Raw genomic sequence first — 25,585 nt, 5'->3', positions numbered from 1 at the left:
TAAAAGCCTGAATTAAATTCCAAACCTCTTCGCAGTGTTCATGTGGAGTTAGGGAATATGGCGCTATTGATAGTGATTCGCTTTGGAAGTTTGTATACAGCTTTCTCAAGAGTACGCAGATCCGTAGACGTCAAAGTACAACTCCGAGCTACAGCTGCACTCAATATGGTTTTAAAGGAAATAATAACATACCTGTTTTGATTCCATTCGAATGCCATATAAAACCTGCAAAGTGGAACTTTTATTCATGAGTTATATTATTAGTCCGTTTAGAATTTCCAATTACTTTATATACTGTATAGTAATTTCGGCTGTCGAAGACAGGCTTATGTACTAGTTATTTATATAGGGATTTAAAAATCAAGGATGATTTTGTGTTAAGAGTTTAATTAATTTCTCATGTGTTGTTTACAGATGATTCCATACAATCAAACAAAACTCTCCATTTCACAAGTTAATCAATAACATTAGTTGATACAATATTCTCACAACAATGCAGCTTCTTTCAAACCAGCAACTCTTGCTCACAGAAGAAAGCATAGTGGTTACGACAATCGATGTCATCAAGCTCACCACCTCTGGAAATAGCACCACAGTCCTGTCCAGGGTCTAAACCACTTTGACCAAAGTTGTCGGGCCTACCAGGAGTCCATTTGGAGTAACCCTGGTTTGAAAGAGGTTCCCCTGAAACAAGTCAATAATTTAGAATACACTTCACTCAGTTGGTAATGTGTTAGTAAGCAATAACAAGGCATACTATACAATCGCGGGGGTCCAGGAGAGGTACGCCTTTCGCTAGTAATTTTACTTTTTTAATATACCAAAGCAACTACAAATCTCTATATTAAAAGAGTGTATTAAAAACAGCTTTGTCAAATCCGTTCGTCTGTTCTACTGGACCAACTTGCTTCATTTTTGCTTTATTCTTGCCGGAATTACCTGCCGGTGGATCTTGAGACATTTATTTATTTATTCGTATCAGAAGCAATACATCATATAAGTTGTTAGTTAAAAGAGAAATAATTAAATTGGCTAACTGGTTAAAAAAAACGTACTAGAGATACATTCAAAATAACAATTATACCATATCGGGCCAGAATTTGGCAAGATCTCGACCATTTGGTGTGGCCTTCACTGAATCTTGCATGGTGCAAACGAGAGGGCAGGAGTTGTAACTAAGGAGGTGCGCCATGGTTTGTTCTTCTCCGCAGGCACAGAGGGTTGACTCTTCAGATAGACCCCACTTCTTCATATTGTTCTTAGATCGACCGACCCCAGACCGTAGCCTGTTCAGACTCTTCCATGTAGACTATGACTCTTCATAACCAGCTGGAAGAGTTTCAGAAGGATCCATCCATCCAATGAGATGAAGGTTTCTGGATCTCCAGGAAGTTAGTCTTGATGATTGAAGTGACTCCGAAAGGCATTCAGTAGAATCGTTGTTGAGCAGGTCTCTAAGTTCAGCTATATTTCAGTAATCATAAAATAAAAATCATTAAATGATTACTCCAATAATTGCAGGGGAAGGCTTAGCCTAACCCACAATACCATCTGTACTTAGCTGGTTGTTAAGCGACCAACACTTTCATTAATGTTCTGATTACGTTATTTTCATCCTTAGTAATGTAATTGCACGCAGCCAAGTTTGATTATACCTGTCAAGCCAGAGAGTATACACTTCTTCTGATAGTGGAAGAATATTATTCTGTGATAAATACTCTTTGCTTCTCTGACCTCTCAGCTTTTACATATATGCTCAACAGATGGAAGAATTTTCCTAATAACTTACATGCTGCTAATAGGAAACATCGACGCACGCACTGACGGGAAGCCTTCTGTATGACCATTACCAATAATAAATCGCAGGGGCATTCTCTTGAAAAACAATTGGTGTCTGCTTACCCGAAACAGTACCTTGGTATGTTGCACTATCTCGGGCAAGATCGTTTGAAAATCATAAGATCCAGATAAGCCCGGAAAGTAGAAGTATAGTGAATACTGTATAGAAAGAAGTGTTATAAACTACATAACGAATGAATTAGTTATTATGTATCGGTAAAAATGGCGGGTTATACTAGACAAACACCTCACTTTTAGGTCTCATTTTCATAGGCTGAAACACAAAGCCAGCAAATTCATACAAGGTATAACTGTTGCCTGCAGGCCTTCACGGGGACTCAATTCTGAGGTACTACGAGTAATCTACAACACAGCCTTTATACCATTGATTTTGTACTGTGCCTCTTCATTTCGTTTCATACTGGAATAGAAATGGGCTCAAAACATTTTAATGCAACTTCAAAGAGGATTTTCTCTTCGGATTTCCCGCGCCTACCACACAACCTCCACTGATGCTGCCCTTATTATTGCAGGAATTGAATCATTATTTATGAGTGCAATTTGTAGGGATGAGCTTGCTTTACTCAAGGAAAACAGAATCTCATCAGTGCCCATTATCAACATCACGGTTATTTATTTATTTATTTATTTATTTATTTATTTATTTATTTATTTATTTATTTATTTATTTATTTAGCGTATGATGCTTCATTTGACAATCGTTTGAAATGTATTTTACATATAAGTGTTATTAGAAAAATATAAACATATTTAAATACATGGATATAGAGCATTTACAGACGAACACACACACACACACACACACACACACACACACACACAACTGCAGGTTCTGAGATGTCATCACAAGCTGATGTCAAGTCTTTCCAGCCAAGTGAGTGCCGTAGGGGTTACTTGATGTAGCTCCTTCATAGGTCCAGTGAATGCTCGGAGAGGACATTCTTTCACGATGTGGCTGATGGTTTACACTTCAGCACCACAGTTGCAGGAAGGAGACTCCAATCACCCCCATTGGTGTAGTGCAGAAGTAGTTCTTCCAACACCGCAGCGTATCCTGTTTAGTCTAGTCCAGATGGTGCGTGGGAGGTTGAACCCAGGAGGTTTTGCTGTTGGGTCATCAATGTTGATTAGACCATGTGGGTGTAATCTGGCCCACTCATGCTTCCAAGCTTCGTCAGATCTAAAAGGTATGTCAGTTAGTTCCCTGGCCGTCTTCCAGGCAGGTTTCCGGGATTTCAGTCTCCCAACGGCGTTTTCTTCTGCATCCTGGTGGATGGGAAGTGAGCTGTTCATCATCACCTTAGTGCATAATCTGACAAGGGCATTTTGTCGTCTGATGTGAAAGATCACGGTGAAGGAACAGAGCAATTATTTTCTATCTGGACAACCTAGTATCTTTAAGAAACTTGTCAGCGATAGTTGCTCAAGCTTACATGACTCTATAATATTTACAGACAGCTCACGCATACCGGACAATGATGAATATGACCAAGTTGGATATATCTTCATGGTATATGAAAACGAACTTGAAATATTTTCAGAACCACATAAGCTTTCTTCGGACTGTTCAGTTTTTCAAGCTGAACTTTGGACCATAACGTCAGCACTGCACTGGTGCATAGATAATGGTAAAAATATAAAGGTATATAGTGACTCACAAGCAGCACTAAACGCAATAAATGACAAGTATAATTTAAACCCAATAGCTGCCGATATGAGATCCATAATCCAGAATGGCCCCCACGTGTGTTTATGCTGGGTTCGATGACGCACGGCGACAATTGGAAATGGGAAAGCAGACCTGTTAGCAATAAAAGCTGCAAAATCTGCGATGGAAGTATCATATAATAAAGCTCCGATATGTTACCTGAAAAGGAAAAGCTTCGAAATCACACATCTCTTCAGTGGAATAACATATGGACTACAATCACAAAAGATTCCGTAACAAGAGGACTGTTCTTTCCTGAGATCCAGCATCGATTCCAGTGGAAAGTGCTCGTGCCTAATTTCGTGCTTGCACAATTCCTATCTGGCCATGGCAAATTTAAAACATATTTCGAGCGATTTAACATCAATGTCTCAAATGATTACTTATGATTTTTTGAGTCCTCTCAAGCAGTACAGCATTTCATTTTTGACTGTCCTGCTTTGGAAAGACTAAGATGTACCCTACTACGTGCGCCACACTTAATTACATTCATATTTTACTTTCTGATATCGCATTCTTTACGATGTCATAGATCAATCAGTTGTGACTGCTCAATGTTCTTTAACTTGACGTGTAGTTCATCCCGATTATTAGACGGGTGGCACCTCATATAACGAAGGATTGCCAGAGCACTTTCTTTCTAACTTATCTTTGATTCGAATGATCTCTGATCCGGGGACAATAATGACTTGGGTAAAACAGATGGAGTCTCTAGGCTATGAGATGATTTTCGTCTCATTCAAGTAGTATTTTTTAAAAATTCATAATTTACCCAGCATGGCTCTGTTCTGAATCAATTAATATGATTACATAGAATCAATGAATTCAATTCCTTCAAGCTTCAGGTATTTATCTTATTTACCTTTCCTTAGCTTGCCATAGTTATGCTGGTGTGGTTTACTGACAGATCCCTGTTCTGTGTATTATTATTTTATTTATTTGCTGCAGACTTATTTTTTCAGTGTCCTTCCTTTTTCTTCACCTCTGCGTATTATGGTATCGTCCCTAAATAGGGGTAAAAGGTAGCACTGATCCGATTGTTTCTTGTGTGTGATGAGTTTGTTTGTGGTTTTTGATTGGAAACCTTTTATATTCTCTTCGGCTTCGACGTCATGCTTGAGCTTATGTTCTGTAATATGGTTTAACGCTGATGCTGTACGATTCATTTTCGCCTCGATATGTGCGATATTAATGTGTCATGCGGCGTGTAAGTTGTTATTTGGTTGTGGTGTTGACTGGGTGAGTCTGGCCTAGTTGTGGAAACCCAGATATCTGATCTGTGCTCTCAAATCAACCTCATGAGCCATCGACTGATTCTGGTCATGGTGTTGCGATTCTTATCGCAACGTGTCTTGATATTAGATTATTAATTCTACTTCACATATTTGGACTCTGAATGTGCGTGCGTGTGTGGGTGTTGTGTGATTATCGGACTTGTGTTATTTTTCATCACCTTATGGATATTTGATTTTATCATTATTATTACTATTTGATCTCTATTGTTTGCGGCTTGTTCAGCCTGTTTACTTGCTTGTTTCGGGACTATACTCTCAATTTTACTTGTTTCATTTGACTTACGTACGTTTGTTTCCGAAACTATGGCGACTCCTTTTAACCTCTTTGTGTTTCATATTTATTTTATTTTCTGCCAGCTTTGCTTCACTGGCGTTTTGGATTTTTGGGGGATATAGTCTCTCTGGAGACTGTTCGGAGCCATGTTCCTTTTAAATGATCATATAAGACTTGTTTCATCTGACGTGCTGTGATAATATTTTTCTTGCGTGAAAGCAGACACTTTCATCTCATTATTGACGTCTGGTCTTTAAGAAAGAAACACTTTGTATCGAATTTAATTACCACTGTCTGGTAATGATTGAATATAATTGTATCACCTTTCGTGATACTTCTGTTGCGACAGTGTACAATTTCATGAGATTGAGTGTAATGAGTCAAACGAGTCGATTGTGATTAGTGTATCTTCACGAGCTATGTATGTGAGTATCTGTCTCCCTGTATCTTCCCATTTTTGTTTGTTTCATTTATTTTGCTAAGCTTACGTTAATAAACCACATTAATTTTCTATTTGATTTCTGCTTTGGGTACATCCCTTTTATACTCTATTTACCTAGTCTAAGAGGCCCAGATTCAGCTCCTGGCAGTTTCTAGTCAGTTTCGACCGGTCCACAGTAAACAGGTAGCTAGGTAGGTGGTGTATATGTCACCTGAACTTTTGTGACACGGAATTGAACAAACCTCTCTTTCAGATGTTTAAAAAACAATGTTGTAATATTTTTTTAACTTTCATCCACTACATCTTTAATAAGCTTTCATAATAATGTTCAGTCTGTTGAAAATTGTAAAAATATAGTCCTAATATGCTTTTGCACAATAGGGTTACCCTCTATTTTCATTCGAAATTCAATAACATTAGTGCCGGGGGTGTTCGAGGACATGTTCGGCTCGCCAGGAAAAGGTGTTTTGATTTGACTCCCGTAGGCGACCCGCGCATCGTGATGAGAGTGAAATGACGATGAAGAAGACACGTACACCCAGCCCCCGTGCCAGCGAAGTTAACCAATGATGGTTAAAATTCCCGATCCCGCCTGGAGTCGAACCCGGGACACCTGTGACCAAAGGCCAGCACGCTACCTATTTAGCCATGGAGCCGGACTACGTACTGGTAATAAATGTTCATAAAACTACTGAAGATGGCAGGCAAAACAATATGACTATGGCAGGCATGTCAAAACGAGTTATCTGAACTGTTTATAATGAACGCTGTGGAGCAGCGTGGGTCCACTAGTTATACTTAAATTCCTTCTAATATTTAATGTGCCGTAACGACTCTTTATCCGTCGAAGAGTCGGACAATTTTAATATCTTTAGAAAGCTCAGTTATAGCCTGTGAAAATGAAAATCTACAGCCTGTTTCCAGTCATTTGACCGGGTGAAGAATGGAATGAATCAAGACCCCATCTAGCGGGAAAGATAGGAATTGTTCCGACTGCCGAAGCCTGTCGCACTTCTCTGGGGCAATGATTAATGTACGACAGATGAAATGAAATGATATTGGAGAGTGTTTCTGGAATGAAATATGACAGGGAAAACCGGAGTACCCGGAGAGACACCTGTCCCACCTCCGCTTTGTCCAACACAAATCTCACATGAAGCGAACGGGATTCGAACCACGGAAGCCAGTGGTGACAAGCCGACGTGCTATCGTCTAAGCCACGGAGGCTAGTTATAGCCTGTCAAAATGTTAATTTATTTGACCTAAATGGGCTGTACAAAATATTTTCTATAATTCATTCATAATTTGTGTGATCCTTTTACTGAAGACATATTGTATATCAACTTTATACTCTAGAACCTGCAACATTTTCCTCGATAAAGCATTTCTTTACCTTAATCGTTACCTTTCAAATAATTCCAAAAGTAATTATACTTTAAATGTTAAAATACTCGTACCAAATAAACGAGCTCATAACATTTTGTTTATATGCAGCCTATGTAAAGTACACTTCAGTGCAAAATGTAGTGCCATTGTCTTCAAGAATATTTGAATTATGATGAAATATATGTTTAATATATGAAATAAATAAAATAAAAAGTATAAAAAAGAAAACTGAGCAGCATAAGTATAGCATGGCGAAACACAGCAAGTACTGGAATAATAACATTTTTTCAACACATAAAACAGAAAAATGTTCTAGCCCTTCCTGCTAGCAACTAAATTTTGAAAACATCGTATGGATATGAGCTACGAATTTTAAGTTAATAAAATATAATTTAGTATAAGAATATATTCTTTATTTATTCCTAAAAATTACAATTATTTTCTTAATCATCGTTATCAGGACAATTAGATTAGCAGTTTGTATTTTCTACCACTACGAGAGCTAATGTGCTTAAATGCAGAGTTTCATTTAAGCCGTTATAATTACATTCGGTGTGGGCATTTTTCAGAACATCAAAAAACCTTGAATCAAGGAACACATTGCAGAATGGATTATGCAAATATCTTAATTTGGCCAGAATTTGAATCAAAAAGAAAACGAGTAAAGTTTCCGGAACTGCATTTAGGCCGGAGGTAATTTTCGAAATGTATCCTTTTGATAGAGCTATCCTAGACTCACAATTTGAAACTATTCCGGTCCCTTTAGCCCTTCGACGTTCGGCATAATCCAGGAAATCGCTTAATTTTACGTTTCTTCGTTGTATGAGGATCCCTACCTTGTTTGGTAGGAAATATTTTCAATAATAAAAATGTCCGACTCGTTGGCTGAATGGTCATCGTACTGGCCTTCGGTTCAGAGGGTCCCGGGTTCGATTCCCGGCCGGGAAGGTATTTTTACCTTCATTGGTTAATTCCAATGGCTCGGGGGCTGGGTGTTTGTGCTGTCCCCAACATCCCTGCAACTCACACACCACACATAACACTATCCTCCACCACAATAACACGCAGTTACCTACACACCGCCCACCATCATCGGAGGGTCTGCCTTACAAGAGCTGCACTCGGCTAGAAATAGCCACACGAAATTATTATTATAACATTAAAAATTAATTGGTGAATGAAAATTTGGAGCTATAAGTGTACTCCTCCCCTCTACATGCAGTTAACTTCTTCTTCTACTTCTTAATCTGTTTATCCTCCAGGTTCGGTTTTTCCCTCGGACTCAGCGAGTGATCACACCTCTACCGCCTCAAGGGCAGTGTCCTGGAGCTTCAGACTTTGGGTCGGGGATACAACTGGGGAGAATGACCAGTACCTCGCCCAGGCGGCCTCACCTGCTATGCTGAACAGGGGTCTTGCAAGGGGATGGGAAGACTGGAAGGGATATACAAGGAAGTGGAAAGGAAGTGGCCGTGGCCTTAAGTTAGGTACCATCCCGGCATTTGCCTGGAGGAGAAGTGGGAAACCACGGAAAACCACTTCCAGGATGGCTGAGGAGGGAATCGAACCCATCTCTATTCAGTTGACCTCCCGAGGCTGAGTGGACCCCGTTCCAGCCCTCGTACCACTTTTCAAATTTCGTGGCAGAGCCGGGAATCGAACCCGGACCTCCGGGGGTGGCAGCTAATCACGCTAACCACTACGCCACAGAGGCGGACTGCAGTTAACTTACGGGTGGATTATTACCTAACAAATTGTAACATGCTTTCTCATTATTAGATTGCTCCTTTCTTCAGTAGCCGTGACCCAATTATTTATTTCTGCTTTACAACAGGGTAGCACACGCCTTTAACAGTAAGGCTTCAATGATGTGATATAAGTGTTATAACATACAAGCTCTCTTAGTTATAATAAAATTACAACTATACAATTTCCCTAATCTAAGCTAATCTAGCATATTTATTAAAAAAGCAGTGAGTTTTGCTTTTAAATCTTGTTACAATATTATTACTTATTCAGTACAGCAGTGAATTCTTTACGTACATAAAACTTAACGTATGCCTACATCTATGTATTTACGAAGGCTGCTTTCTTTTCAACCTCCGGTAGGGCTATACAAGACACACATTGAAAAACAAAATGATTTTATCACTAAACGTTTAGAGTTTTCTTACTTATGTTTCCACATACTCGCCAAAACGATTTAGGCATTTGTCGTATCGTGACACCAGCTTTTCGATGCCCTCTGCAAAGAGTGAGGTAATGTACGTCTGAACAGCCTCCTGAAATTCTTCGTTTGTCCGCCGCAAATGAAGGTTTATCATCAGTGAAGTTTCTACAGCAGTCCCAGAAATTTCAAGGTCTTTTCTGTACACAATTGTGACTCAACACTTACGATACCGGAAACTTTGTTCTCGTTGCGTCCCAACAATTTTGACTGACGACCACAAAACTCAGCGAATGACGTCAGCGGTAAGGTTTCTCACGCGTTACCATAGTGAGCAGGGATGGGACAAATGGTTACTTTAAAGTATCATGTTCCTGTGTATCCGTTACACTGTAGTATTAGGATATAAAAGTAACACAATACAAGTTGCGGGTCAACGTTTGGAAGGGACATTCCTTATACCGCGGTCTCTTTGTAGCCCCTAACCGCACCTTAGTAAGTACTTATAAATAGCAATACTGTATCTTCATCTCGCTTTCTTCTCTCCCACTGTCCCTTTCGCTAGCTCGTCACTCACAATCTTAACTATTCCTAGAAACATGTTTGCAATGACCCACTTACATTCCGAGAATCAATACTTCGAAACTTTTAAGTATAAGCGCAGTTGCTGCTATGTGCATTCGTAGATGTTCAAGGATCTGTAGTTAAACAGACTTTATAAAATATGTTGATGAACGATTGTCATATACACTTCAGATGCCGCCGGAATGGGTCATGAGAAAATAGCTCTACTAGGCAAGACGTAAGCAGAGTTTAATACAGTAATTTTTTGTTATTTTGTTTTACGTTGCACCGACACAGACTGATCTTACGGTGACGATGGGATAGGATAGGACAGGACTAGGTCGGAAGCAACCATGGCCTTAACTGAGGAACAGTCCCAGCATTTGCTTGATCTGAAAATGGGAAACCACCGAAAACCATCTTGAAGACTGCCGACAGTGGGGTTCGAATCCACCATCTCCCGAATACAAGCTAACAGCTACGTTGCACCAACCGTGTAGCCAACTTGCTCTGTAAATCCAGTATAAAAGGCTCCAAGATCGTCATTTATCATTTACAGAAGGCTGTGGGTATGTGGTAAACAACAGTGTTGGTGGCTTGTCCAGCGTCTTTTTTCTTTCTGTATGTCACTCCTTCTCCTTTGTACTGGTCAAAATTGTGGTAGCAGCTTTTGCTGCACTACCTCACAGGTTGTAGTCCATGACAAAATTTCAGGACGCACAGATACACGTAATGGGACTTGCGATAGCTTTTCAGGACCTGATATTTGAGTTCCATGTACATTATCAGAACTATATGAACAGGTGGAATTTTTAATTTATTATTATTATTATTATTATTATTATTATTATTATTATTATTATTATTATTTGGTACCTTATTTCAACGCGTGTCTAGGAAACCGTTTTACTGTAATTGATTTTTTGTCCACATAAATCGTATCGGATGTAATACATCCATTGTCCAGAACACGGAGTGAAACTCGAGATGCAAGGTGGGAAGACCACGTGTAACTGTTCCGAGGAACTACGCTACTGTATGTGTTACCACCAGTAAGCCTAATACAAAGCACTTCGAATAACTAAAGAATATCTGTAACCGACCAGCAAGTAACAGGATAGGAATGACAAAACGGCCAGTAAACTACAAAAATTACAAAAGTATCATTCGCGCCTGCGCAGGGTGCACGCTTAAAGCGTGCTGCTATGCTTCCTAATTCCCGTTAGCCAATCAGAAACTCCCTACCATTCCCTTGGTTTCGCTGGGACAGTTACTTTTGTATTAGGGTCTCCGAAGGAACATAATATTTCTGGAACAGCTTACTGTTATGGATTAGGATACAATATTATGTTACGATACGTAACTCCCTTCTCTAATGGTGAGGGGGAAGAGATTTTACAGTCCATCGTTACCGGCGTTGAAACTTGGGTCCTGTATGACACTCCAGAATACAAAGAACAGTCTAAGCAGTGGATGTATCCTTCTTCTCCAAAGAAGCAAATAAATTAAACTAACACCGTACAACAGGAAAAGGATGGCTACCACTTTTTAGGACCATAAAGTTGTTTCGCAGGTGGACTTTATGGAGCAGGAGGCTGTCTAGACGAACAATACCTGTCTAGCAGCAGACTTCTTTGCAGAGGGCATCGGGAAGCTGGTGTCACGACACGACAAATGCCTAAACTGTTTTGGTGATAATGTGGAAAAATAAGTATGAAATTACTGAAATTTTAATACTAAAATCATGTTCTTATGTCAATGTGTCTTTGTTTAGCCCGCCGAAGGGTGAAAATAACCCTCGCACATTTGTATTTACAGATGAATAATCTAAAATTGTCGCATCTTTGGAGACGTGAAATATGGCATGTCCACTTCGGTTATGTTCGGCTTTGTACAGTCAGGTGGATGCGTTTTGCAGCATGGTAGTTATCACTCAATGTGTCAGCCGCCCACACTCACCTCCTCGTAACATGCAGTTACATACAGCACTTTGAAGTTATAAGCACCCGGCACATCCCCACGCAGCGCAGTGGGTCAGCTGTTGGCTACAAAATGTGTGCGTACCTTAACAGTTATAGTTGGAATCCTGGTGTGAACGACTTTCTGACTGAAAACGTGTTTATTTCTGGTTCTGCGTTGGGCGTGTTCTAAAGCTGAGACGCCCGTTTAAAATCATGATGCAAATTTGCAACATTGGTACGGTATCTCCATATCTATTTATAATATTGCTACTATAATTATATCGTAAAAAAGAAGAACTCCGAAACAGCAATTTGACACCCAAAAGCGCTTGTGATAGCACCTCATTAAGACCCCATTCTTTCGGTACCAGGTTCAGGAACAATCGTTATAACCGTCAGTTCGATTTCGAAAAATGTGTCGTTAGGAAGACTATAACTATACCAGTAATATAACAAATGAGCAACGGATGTATTACATGGCGTGACACAGAAAGAAATGGAATAATAATATTTTTCGTCGAGTTAAAGAGAAAAGTAAGTTTTATAAATAAAAATATATTGGTGAACGCATTACCAAACAAATACCTTGCAATCATTTCCACTCATCAAGATGTCAGCGAAGGAGGTTTCTTTGAAAAAAATTTTTTTTTTTTGAAATTTTCGACAAATGTTCATGCTTTTCAACTTTAAACCACAACATAGCAAGCGAAATCGTCATACTATTCTACTTTTGATAAGACGACCAAATTGTGAATAAACTGATGCCAAAATCAGCCCTTCAGGACCAAAATCGAGTGCACAGTAATGCAAAAAACATCGTTAGCGCAAGCGCGTTAGGGATGCTTCAAGTGCGCACGTTGAAGAGGACAACAGCACCGATACTAATGTTTGGTCGGTCTTGGAGGCATCTGCTGTGCCTTTTAACATCAGCATCAAGAAACCAGACGTTTGCATGACTTTAAATTTAACGGCACTGCTTCCATCGATACTTTTGTTCGCAGATTATTACACCGCGATGACGTCTGGCAACTAACACACCAACTTCGATGCTAAATGCTTCACTCCATTCTGGCATGGCAAGTGCTGGCTTACATCCAGACCAACACGGCAGTTTAAGGATTCGTGAGGCAGCGATTCGGAGCTGCGTTTCGGTTAGGGCTGCTCAGAGATTGATACAGCAGTGATGGGTGTGTGGAGATATTGAGCTTCTACCGGGCACTGGTAAAAAGCGGGTTTATTATTCGGAAGAAGACAACAGGTCGGTTCAAACTTCACAGGAGAACCCGTTCTTAATCTTGGTGGAGCTCATGTACGCGACCAGATATTCTGGATGTCCATACACGTTCCGTAAACGATTATGTGAAGCCAGACTTCATTGCAGAAAATCTTTCGCCAAGGAGTCTCTCCGATAAATATACGGTCTATCGGTGTGCGCCTTTGCCAAGATAGAGTTAAATCGTATTTGAGATCAAGTTATCTTATCTGGTGGGACATTTTTCACTTCGGTTGAGGCCTCGTTGGTTCATCGGAGCCCGGTGCGACAAAAGATATACAGCCGAGTGTTCACGTAGTATGTGTAGTGTACAGGGCGGAAATCGTCTAATGGTACTGGGGTGATTCATCCGGTAGGCTAGATGAGAGTCTTTCATCGGATCAATATTTGAACATTCTGCAGAATATTACTGTATATTTCTGAGTGCGCGATAGCGATAATAGAGGTGTGACAAACGGTTATTTTTGTGTAACTGCTACATCTGTCACTGCTACAATAAAGTAATTGTGAAAAGTATCAGTGAAAAATAACGTCCACCGTTACTCACCTTTTACCGGTCACACATTGGTGTTCTGTGCGGTCACAGCCTGGTCACGGCTTCAAGCTTGTCCCCTTACAGCTGTGTTGCAAATTGCCATTCATTCACTCACACATGCGCGCACGCATCACTACACACACTGTTGAACAGCAAAATACGCATTCCAATTTGCTATAAAGTTATCAAGAGGCAGACAGGGGATGAAATGAGAAGACAACATAGCATCTTTTTCTGAAATCTAGAGGAGTGAGTTTGACAATGCCCCAGTTAAGGATGGAAGACAAGAAAACATGATGCTCTGTCTGCCAAACCTTGCACAAACCGGTACAAGAGGATCGTTTAAGTAAAATGAAGAACCGATAATGTGTTATTTTGTTATAATGGATTGTGTGAAATGAATTAATAAAAACTTAAGTGGGTGAAGAGACGTTATCACGTTCGTTTCATTCATAACAGTCTGAAATGTTTATTGTACTTGTTATGATATTCAAACAATTGGGCTCATTGTGTTCCACGGTGTAGGGGGCAACGCGCCCGCCTGTCACCTGGCGGTCCCGGGCTCGATTCCCGGCGGGGTCAGGTTTATTCAATTATAATGATGTCAAAGTGAAATAGTATTACAAAATACATTTTATCTACGTTCATTCTATAATATCAGTTCAGTATGGAAAGTTAGCATAATATTTTATTTATGGTACAAGAAAAATTATACGAGTGAAACTTATAATATTATAATGTAGGTAGCCTTGCACGAACAGTTGAATGTGTGATAACAGTTTACACTTTAGTTACCACTACCAGATGACAGCAGGAACTTAAAGCAATCTCCTACGAAACCGCTCTCACTTGGAAGACATGCGTACTATCTGAAGGTCACATTCTGTGTCTGTAAGGTGCTACTAGTGACTGGTCCCCACTTCCCAGTTACTGTTTTCACTAGTATGTTTTTCTGTTGTCGTTACTCGATAACCTGTTATTTCTCGTCCTCGTTACATTTGTAACAGTGACAGACATGTAACTGGGACAAAGTAACTGCTACGTTATTTTTCAGCCATCTCTAAGCGATAACTAGATGAGGAAATCGTTCCTGCAAGACAGCTCCCCAGTCCACACGAGCGGTCGTATTCAGGGCTCCATTGAACTACTCAGTTGGGTCCCTCGAACTCCAGACGTGAATAATTAGAATGCTGTGGAGTGCAAGAGAATGAACATTTATTCATTTCGATCTCATGTGAATATCAGACGTAATAGACATCCCAGCAATACAATGAATATTATAAAAAATGTTGAACATATATTTGAAGAAGTTTCGTGATTTTGTTACAACCCCTTCCCTCCCAAAAGAACAATATAAAACGTAGAACAGCACGGAATTTTATGAGTATTTGTCACATTTATTTGTCTTCTTCAGCCGTCTGGCATGTTTTCGTTGTATAAGGTTTTCAAAGTGTGAGGTCAGATTCTCTGCTCTGGTTAGTCTCCGACAATAATAATAATAATAATAATAATAATAATAATAATAATAATAATAATAATAATAATAATAATAATAATAATAATAATAATAATAACGTTATTGGTTTTCGGCGAAACCGAGGTGCAAGAACTCTGTTCCACAAGAGTACTTCCACTTGTCGGTAAATCACCCGACACGAAGCTGGCGTATTTCAGCATCTTCAAATACCAACAGACTGACCTGATACTGAATCTGCCAACTTAGACCCTGAAGGCCAGCACATCAACGGTCTGAGTCACTCAGCTCGAACTAAGTGTATGCAAGAAGAAATTTAAAATGGGTTCTGTAAATTGTGGGAGACTGTATGATTTTAAAGTTGAACTGCAATGTTTTTAGTCATTATAATGTAAAGTGTGATATTAAGAACTGTTCTTTTAAATAGATTAAAATATAATATTGAAGTAAAACATTGATGAAAATTATTATTATTATTATTATTATTATTATTATTATTATTATTATTTACATCATCTCGTGATCTCCACTAGTCTTGAATTCTAGGATCAGAAGAAGTGTAAGTATAATACTAACCGTAGATGGTGCGGTAGTCTCCCTCTACATAGAGATCGTGAAATCCAATGAGGGCGAAGTTGTTGTTGTTCACCATCTTAAGATTAGGTACCCGCTTGAATATAGTCTCCAGGACCATCGCCTCGAGCGCAGAGTTGATGATGGCTAAGTGACCTCCTTCCGAGTGACAGATCTGACGAGCGTTCTCCCAGGTTGTGCCCGTAGTGTGGAACTTGTAGTAGCCAATCTTATCGAACAATTCGTAGCCGGGTCCAGGCCGCTGTCTAGGTTCTGTAAAACAGGACCAAGTATCAATACTGTACTAGAATTTCGTATTAGCAGTATACTGAGAAGGGGAAGCACCAATTATAGTGTCATCTAATTCGATAAAACTTTGGGAGGTTGATCTGTGTAAAATGAATAAATAGAAATGTGTATCTGAAAGCTTGTGTCATTGATCCTTATTTAACGAGAAAATGGTAGACATGATATGTGCTTTTGGGCTTGTGCCGCGTTTCGAACAGAACTTTGCACCGCGGCCTCAGATGAAAATCTCGACTGTTTCACGAGGAAGTCTTCTACAATACTGAGGGTTTGAATTTAATAATGCTTACAGTTGGATCTGTAGTGGTACGCTCGTTCTTCACCAGTTGGCTCACTGTATGCTGCAACAGCGCTCCAAGCGGGAGCTGAAGACAACATTAATCTCCAATCACGGCCGACTGGATCCCTCGCTGCGCTCCAGCTAGAGCGACGCATCAAGTCGGCCGTGCTGCAGTTAAGATGTTCTATCACACTGTGTGTGCGTGAGAAGTATCAGTGAGGACTTCAGATGAAATCAGGGACGAATGTGGTAGAAGAAATAAATGGCAACTAATAAAATTAAATGCAACGAAAGTCACCAGGATGGAATAGAACAGAGCTGAATAATAGAAATAAAGTATGTGGAGAAAACCAGAGGATGATAATGATGTGTGACGGTGTGAGGGGAGGGGATTGCAAAACGGTGTACAGACGCTATGAAAGTTCTCTGCGAAACGTAAATAGTTTCACCTTGTTCTCTTGACACGGCATAAGCCCAAATACGGACCGTGAAAGCATCAATGTTAACATGAGGAAATGGTAATTTAAAATTTAATTTCCTGCACACACGTTATCAATTTACGTGTGAATGTCTGCGGTTGAGAAAAGCAAGCCCCGTACTTTTATATCTTATTTCTTTAACTGACTTGAAAAACACTGACATTCATTGAAGAGTTGGATAGCGTTCTGTTATGAAATTTGCAGTATAATGTTCCATCAATTGCGATACAAAAATGTGTCGCGATGTGAAAAATGTATAAATTACAATGTATTCGTTTGACAGTCACACATAGGTACTCTACAGGCTCTCTCTCATAAACCCAGACCGAGCGCACGGTGTTAGTACTCTGCGATACGGCAGCTGCCTCAGCCCAACCTACGTCACGCCTGGCCGCCCTGCTTTAAGCGTGTATACTATTTTATATGAAATCCTACCTTATAAAAGATGTTGTAACTGTCATTCTTCATTATGAGGGATTTCATAAACATCATTAGGATTTTCTGCACTCCAATGGCGAGAGTTATGACTGTTCACACGACCATTAAGATGAAACAAGGCTTCATCCACCAAGAACAAGCTGTGGGTCGAATAAACGATCATTCAATGATGCAAGGTACAACTCATAATATCTCACTCTTGTGGCTGGATCAATAGGTTTTAAACACTGGGCCCGTGTAAACCTGTGCGGTTTGATGTGCAACAGGTTAGTAGCTCTGTGGGCAGAAGAAACCGAAATCCGTACTTCTTGTGCTAATTTTGTGAGTGATTTATTCAGTGACCATTCAAAATTCGCATCAATGCCATATAGCTTTACCTCTGTTAAAACTGTTCGCATGTTTTTTTTATTATTATTGAGCACTGAGCCAGTAGTTTCAAATGTATTTACAATTATATGAATCTGAACAAATGCATCGCGTACCAGTCGAGGTGACTCGTATTTAAAACAACTTTTGCAATTGTAACTGTCTCAACATGTTAACAGCTGAGATTCAGATTGGCGACTCATGCTTGCCAGGTCGAACACGTGCACGCTCCTTGCAAGGTTAAGAATTATGTGCGAGACTCCCGTACAGCTGCTTAGGTCTCGGAGAGCAGAAACGCCGCCCAACGGTCTGGGTTTATGCCACACTTAGCCACACTCATTTATTTTACCACAAATGGAAGTGATTTTTTGTAAGGGCCAAGAAAATATAGGATAAACTTTTTCATATTAATATTGCTAATAAAACTCCGTCGGAACGATTCAGTTTTCTTGTAATTACTGAAGTCATCTCTTTTCAGTTTCGAGTCAGTTAATTTTTAACTTTTAGGCTCTTCAGTTTGCCGGAACTAGTTTTGAGTAAAACATTTACAAACTACCTGAAAAGGAATTAACCCTCTACTGCTTAGTGTTGGCGTTAGACAACATATAACATTTCACCTGTGTAAATGGATACAAATTGTGGAAGAGGTAGTTCTACGGAACACCTTCAACTCTACATTCAAACACATATACCAGTGATTCCTTGTTTTTTACAGAACAGAAAACAAAGAATCCTTCAACCAAAGGTACTCCTTCCACCCCGTCAACATCCACGTGTACCAATCACCGTTTATTTTCCGTGCGCCCCCCCCCCCCCAACACATTACCACAGGCTTCAGAACCGACCCACTGTCGTGCAAGTACAGTATACGTCTCACTTGAAATATGTACCCATGGCCATTACGGAACACTGAACGGTCTTTGAATAATAAAGCGTAAAATCGTGAAAAATCGTAAATATATCCCAATATGGCAAGTACATCGCATGCAAGTGTTAAGGTATTAGCCCCAGTTAAGAATTGTTGGTATATCTAAAACACTGAGCGTGAGTTGAACTTAAAAACTTAAAATTTTCTTCACCAAAAGGAAACTAACAGTAATTCATGCTGTAGAGCCTTAGATTGTTTCTTTTTCAAATATAATACTGTTACCATAATGCGGTACTCGTTTTACATTTACCGGTATTTTGTACTAAACCCTGAACAGTTTCACTTTCTCTCCATCATACCTGCGGCTCTGGGTACGAAAAATAATTGAAAAATCTAAGATTTGTCAATCCATAAGTGGCAAAACGGGAATGATATTAAAGAAGATTTTCGTCGGATTTTACTTAATCTGCCTATTTCCTACTTCGTATGGGCAAAAATACAGCCAATAGAAAGATAAAAAGGGAGAAACAAAGTTTAAACAATGAGACACCCACGTGGTAGTTAGGGGTGCTGACCACCAGACCAGTAGTGCCAGAAAAATTCAAATTACCAACAGGTATGAAATGAAGTCTTGTCGTATTTAAAAGACGAGTTACCTTCATTTTGACGCAGATCAAACTCTCAAAGTTCGCACAGAATCGGTGATTCTATGGCTATGGCTACCCTTTGTAAGTTTAACTCAAGGCATTTTGTGTTAAGCAGATGAGTTGTCCCTTAACTTCTCAGTCTAAGATCTCCCTGAAAATGAAAACCCCTATATATTATGTAATGTAAATTCATATATTGTCATGCATTATGCAAAACTGAACATATTTCGCTTTCAAATGGAATAAACATAATACACTAAAGAAAATGGAAATTGCAACACCCAGAAGGAGTAGTGCTACATTGCTGCAATTGAACATGCAGGACGAGTGTTCTGTTGTGCTTCGATGATTACGCTTTCAGGTCCCTCTGACTGCAAGTTTGGATAACAATCAATACAGGATGAGCCCACCACGAGCTGCAATACATTGATGTATTCGTCGAGGCATGGAGTCAATAAGGCCCTGGATCGCTTCCTGAGGAATTGTGGCCCATGCTTGCTGCACTGCACGGGTCAGTTGTTCCAGAGTTGTGGGTGGCTGAGGACGGTTGGCCAGTTGTCGACCCATCATGTCCCACACATGCTCAATAGGACTGAGGTCCGGAGATCTGGCGGGCAATTCTAAGGTTGTGATGTCGTAGCGAGCTTCTCTGGAGATGCGTGCAGTGTGAATCCGGGCATTGTCCTGCTGAAACATCCCATTAGCAATGTTCGCCATCATAGGGACAACCACTGGATTGAGTACCCTATCAACGTACTGTTGAGCAGTCATAGTGCCCTCAACAAGCACTAATTGTGATTTCACATTAAAGCCAATAGCTCCCCAGACCATAATGCTTGGTCTTAGCCCTGTGTGCCTCTCGACAATAAGATCTGGACGGCCCCTCTCCCCGGTACGTCGGTGCACACGATTCCGGCGATCACTATGGGCAAGACAGAAGCGCGATTCATTACTAAAGACGACCCTATGCCATTCGTCGACCTACGTCGATCTTTCTCGACACCAGGCCAGCCTTACACGTCGCTATTGTGGGGTCAATGGAACACCTTCTGCAGAGACACGGGCTCGTAAGATAGCTGCACGCAGGCGATTACCAAGTGTTTGTTGTGTAACGTGGGGTGCCACACCTGCTCCAATTTGCGCTGCTGTTGCATGGGGTTCCATCCGGGCCATCCGAATGATGCGGCGATCCTCTCTCACAGTTGTCTGCCGCGCTGGGCCTGTGCCAGCTCTACGAGTGTGAGTACATTCATTTGACCATTGCTGCCACACACGTTGTGCCGTAGATGCCTGTCGGCCAACACGTGCAGCGACAGTCCTTAGCGATAATCCAGCCTCACACAGCCCAATTATCTGAGCCCTCTCAAACGGCGACAGTTGTTGATAGCATGCTCTTCTCTGTCGTCGAGGCATATTTGACGGGGAACACTTCACTGCACAGACTGCAAGTCAACTACGCTACACCAGAGTCCGTATACTGGAGTTGATTCCTCCGCGACCAATCACGTGAAGAGACCTGTAGCAACAATCCAATGAGTCTGAAACTTTGATCGTTTACATACCTACATGGCATTGTTCCATATCTTGAAAATCAACACAAACGACCAATGCCTTCGTGCTGTTGCAATTTTAATTTTCTTAAGTGTATTTAGATCATTACAATTTCACCTTATGAGGGCGGAAGCGTTTTATGCCTGTTGGAGGACCGAAAATACGGCATATTAAAACTCATCCAGAATTATCAAACACTATCTATAAACATTCATATGTACGTAATATTAATGAACTGCCTTGAATATTGACTGTACTCCAACGCAGAGGTCCGTAGGATATTATAGATATTTTCGCGGCAGCATGTTACGCAAAAAAGGCTTAAGAGTCATTCCACAAATAAGTTATTACGCTAATCAAAGCCCTTATATCAGGAAGTGATGGAGATGACCAGTCTTTGATTCTACATCTTCTAGTTGGAGGTGTTGTCATTTGTTTCCGTGAATTACTGTTTCCTGGTGAATTATTTCGAAATTTCGGTATCAAAAATTAGTGAAAATTACTCTGTAGGGTCAGTCGACACCCCAAAATATGAAAGTAAAATTATTGGTCCTTGGTTAACATTATATATTATCGGCATGGTACTTGAAGGTCCTCCGTCCTAGTCATTCACGTCAATCATTTCTCAGCTGTTTCGCTCTCCGGTGCACTTGAGTAGCTCTTGCACTGAGAAGATCTCTACTTGAATTTCCGTCTTTTGGCTCTTCAAATAAAAAATACTTTCATATACATCTATATACTTCAAAATTGAAGCAGTATATTGCTCACTGACTTTCTTACTAACTATATCTCAAAATATATATTTTTTTAAATCGCAAAACGCCGGTCTCAAAACTCGCGACGCACACGTTACTGAATACGATAGTTTGCCACAGCTTGTATAAAGCTAGGAGGGAGATAACGTAACTCTGTTCGAGGATTCTCCTCTTTTTTTTTACAATTGACTTTATGTCGCACGGACACAGATAGGTCTTATGGCGACGATGGGACAGGAAAGGACTAGGAGTGGCAAGGAAGCCGCCGTGGCCTAAATTAAGGTACAGCCCCCGTATTTGCCTGGTGTGAAAATGGGAAACCACGGATAACCATCTTCAGGGCTGCCGACTGTGGGGTTCGAACCTACTATCTCCCGGATGCAAGCTCACAGCTGCGCGCCCCTAACCGCACGGCCATCTCGCCCGGTGATTCTCCTTTCAGCCAGACCTATAAGTGTCGTTTACTGCCATCCGTAGAGTTTTTTGATTACTATTCTCGCTGGTGACGCTGGATCTCTGACCATTTAATATATTAAATTCCGCCCTCTAAGTGTTCGATTCCTTTTTTCTTCTTCTTCACCGTTCGTGCCTCGTGGTGGGAGGAACGCTACACAGATTCGTTGTCTCCATTTAGTTCTGTCCTGGGCCACGTTTTGTTGGACTGCTCCTCAGATCATCGGCCCATGGCTGTTTCTGTCATCCCTTTGGTCTTTTACCGACGATTTCTTATGTGTAACACGTCTTGGTGATAGTATCGGCCCCTGTCCCTAGCACATGTCCTCGTTTTATCTCGAATCGGCGCAACTCCAAATCTCTCCCTGATGGTTTCATTGGACATGCGATCAAGTTTAGTGACGCGAGCTCTCCACCTCAGCAACTTCCTCTTCTTGAAGTACAGTCAACGCTCCTGCTCTGTCGTATTCGGCGAACATTGACAATCGTACAGTGCAACACGCCGGATAATTCAATTCAAAATCAATTCAGTTAAAATACAGGACTGTGGGAGAGATCGATCTTCTACACGCTATCAAACACAAAGGCGTTAAAATAAGTAGATTTCAGCATCAGAATATATAGATGCAACTTCTCCATTGTGGTTGCCACCGTTAGGAAGGCCTGATAGGGCATGTTAATTAACAGAATTGCGAATATTCTTCCTTACTGTCGTGTATAGTGATCTGACGATCGTACAGTGGAGTATAATATGATATTACCAATACCGTAGGGAGCTCTGAGTACCAAAGTACAGTAGTGAGATAATATAATATGGATAATATTAATCTTCTTCTTCTTCTTTTCCTACCGCTTTTCCCACACCTGTGGGGTCGCGGGTGCGAACTGCGTCGCACATGTGGATTTGGCCCTGTTTTACGGCCGGATGCCCTTCCTGACGCCAACCCTATATGGAGGGATGTGATCACTATTGCGTGTTTCTGTGGTGGTTGGTAGTGTAGTGTGTTGTCTGAATATGAAGAGGAGAGTGTTGGGACGGACACAAACACCCAGTCCCCGAGCCAGAAGAATTAATCAGAAGCGATTAAAATCCCCGACCCGGCCGGGAATCGAACCCGGGACCCTCTGAACCGAAGGCCAGTACGCTGACCATTCAGCCAACGAGTCGGACAATATGGATAATAATAATAATAATAATAATAATAATAATAATAATAAATGATTTAAACCAAGGAAACGCGTAGTCAGAAAGAGCTAGGCCAATAGGAAGACCGAAAATTAACAATATGAATAGAATATATTTAACAATCAAACATAGGAACAAGATAAATAAATCGAAGAGAAATTTTAACAAATGGTGAAAGATAAATATACAAAACTAGAGAAAAATCAGAAAAGTGTGCCACATTTACAAATTGAATTTCCGAAAATGCATGAAAGAAAAGCCTATTGAACAAATTACAAGCGTACGATTATATACAGATACTGAGTAGGAAAGTGGGAGTAAAGCCCTGAAAGAAAAGAAGCGCTAAAAGGAGGGTAAAGGGAAGTGGGATAAGGATTAGAACGGGGAAAGGATTTTTTTCACCGGGTATTCCAGAATTTACCAATTGCATAGGTCTAGGAAGACATCTGAAATGATTATAAATAATTTTACATTGTCCGTAGCGCAGTTCATGTAGAGGTGCAGTGTATGTTATGTGCTCTTAAAATGCAACGTATCAACTCGACGGAAGAAAAATTCAATAGGCAATAGCCCGGATGAAAATTTAAAGTCCAAATTAAGATAAATAACGATAAATCTTGCTCACCAAATAGCTTGAAGATATAGTCCAGATGGAATTGACATGATACAAGTAGCACAGTATTTTGGTACTCCCCACTCCGCGACGAAACCCGACTCAAATGTGGAGCAGCGGAGTGGGAAATATATAGTGGTGTAGAAAATTCCAGAAAAGGTGAGAAGACTACAAGCCAGCGAATTCGAGAAGGATAACGTCACGTGTTCACACAGCGCACAGGCAACGGAGAAGGCGAAGTGCAGCGTGATAGTCACGTGATGAATGGCGCTGGCAGAGCACAGGTGAGCAGAGTAGTGGAATGTTTGATGCGGCGAGGACAAGATCGAGGCGAACAGCAGTATGCAAGGTAGGGAATATATGCTGTAAATACGGCGATCATAACATTACGTAGTAATATGACCCTGTCCGCGTTTTTGGTGAGAAGAGGGTTTATTCATTCATTCATGCACGAACACGATTCAGTTATGAAATCATTATTTGATTCAATTCATTTACTCATTTATTAAATTCAGTTCATCCATTAATTCAAGTAACTCTCTTCCAAGTTGGTGGTTATCCATGACTGGGAGAGAGGAGTTTTTTATTTTTTTGTACAGTTCTTTCATTCATCCACTCAATCATGAATGCTCTCTCCGCAGGTGGTGGCTGTCCATGACTGGGTTAGAAAAGTGTTTATTCATTCATACACGAACACAATTCGACCATGAAATCATTCACTCACAAATTTCTAGTCTTTGCTGAGCTGAGCTAGTGAGCAGATGTGTATGGTAACGATCTGGAAGTGCAGGGAAAGCAGTATGAGCCTAACAGTGCAGCGGTATAGGAGTGCGATAGGGCGATGGCACAGCCGAGCAAGATTGTTCAACACGGAGTAAAAAATAGGAGTTAATGAAAGAATAGGACTGGCAGAATTGTTGATGTAGGCAGCTATACTGGCTACGCTATTAGTCATTGGAGGCATCGAGATGAACCCAGGCCCATCGTCATGGGAGGAAATGGAGAAAATCAAGGAAGCTGCGCCCGAAGCTTCACAGGCTGACCCGACCAAAGAAATATTCGAGGTACAGTCTCAACAAATTAAGGATATGAAGGACAGCTTAACCGAAGTACTAACAGAAATAAAGGAGAAACTGGTAGAAGGCAGAGAAAAAAGTGCGATACTAATTCAGAGGATTAAGGCGCCAGAAGAACAAGTTCAGGTACTTCAATGGCGGGATGCCAGAAGAACGAGAGAGGAGAAGAAGGGAAGGAACTTTATTATTTACGGCCTGGACTAAACTGAAGGACAGTCCACGATGGAATTTATGAACTCATTCTTAAAGCTAATGAGTGAGAATTTAGGCACTGACTATACTGGAAGTAATATAGATGATCTGTACAGGATGGGAAGGAATAGGGGAAGAAGACCCATTGGAATTAAGTTTGTTTCTTTACTAATGGCAAGCCGAATTTTGAGTAGGGCGCTGAACTTGAAGGGCTGCAGGGTTTGAACTGTGTTAACGTCTAGGAAAAAATAAACAAATACACTTTAAAGAATAAAAACTATAATTCAGAAACTGGATTGAAATATAATTAATAAGTTTAATTGTAATGTTTAATGTGGTAATAGATGAATAATAATAGGGAAGAGAATGCGTGTATCAAAACAAATTTTGGATTACAGTAAATGATTGCTCCATCGTCAGTTTCAGGTAAAGTGTGAGTTAGCTCAAGCAAAGGAAGCTTTTCCTTAATGGACGAACTATGCTCACCTATAACATAAATGAGCGGTGTTTCTGAAATCAAATACTCCTAGAGGGTGGAAAGAGATGCGTAACAAGAGAATAGTAAATATGTGGTACGTACAGCGGACCACAGAGATACTGAACCAAGACTTAAAGGGTGGAACAATTCAGCTATGTATGACTCGAAGACAGATGGTTTGAAAGTTCGTACCTTGAAAATCACAAGACTTCTTCAAATAGTTTTAGAATCAAATACGGACGCTAAGGATGCCAGTGAAATGTTCTATCATGCTGGATGTATTATTGTAACTGGTTTGTCTTAAGTCTGAATCGGAAAACCCGTGCCTCGAAATAGTGCATGTCTTTGCTGCTATACACTGAATTGAAACTAAACTAATTACTAC

The 25,585-nt window shown here is 40.5% G+C and overlaps 1 protein-coding gene across 1 annotated transcript in view; it reads right to left on the bottom strand.

The window, feature by feature from the left end:
* Nucleotides 1–384: 384 nt before the first annotated feature.
* The window catches only part of LOC136874893 (uncharacterized), a 74,295-nt gene continuing 49,094 nt past the window's right edge, over nt 385–25,585 (bottom strand). Inside the window, exons 7-8 of the mRNA XM_067148598.2 lie at nt 15,516–15,785; nt 385–684 (exon numbers count right to left, since the gene is read on the bottom strand). Of these exons, the coding sequence (XP_067004699.2) occupies nt 506–684; nt 15,516–15,785 (449 nt within the window). The 3' untranslated portion in view covers nt 385–505. The remainder of the gene's footprint in view (nt 685–15,515; nt 15,786–25,585) is intronic.

Source organism: Anabrus simplex, chromosome 5 (genome assembly GCF_040414725.1).
Source record: "Anabrus simplex isolate iqAnaSimp1 chromosome 5, ASM4041472v1, whole genome shotgun sequence".
Classification (NCBI taxonomy): domain Eukaryota; kingdom Metazoa; phylum Arthropoda; class Insecta; order Orthoptera; family Tettigoniidae; genus Anabrus; species Anabrus simplex.
The sequence above is the reverse complement of the archived record's forward strand: the minus strand, read 5'-3'. Positions and strand labels throughout refer to the sequence as shown.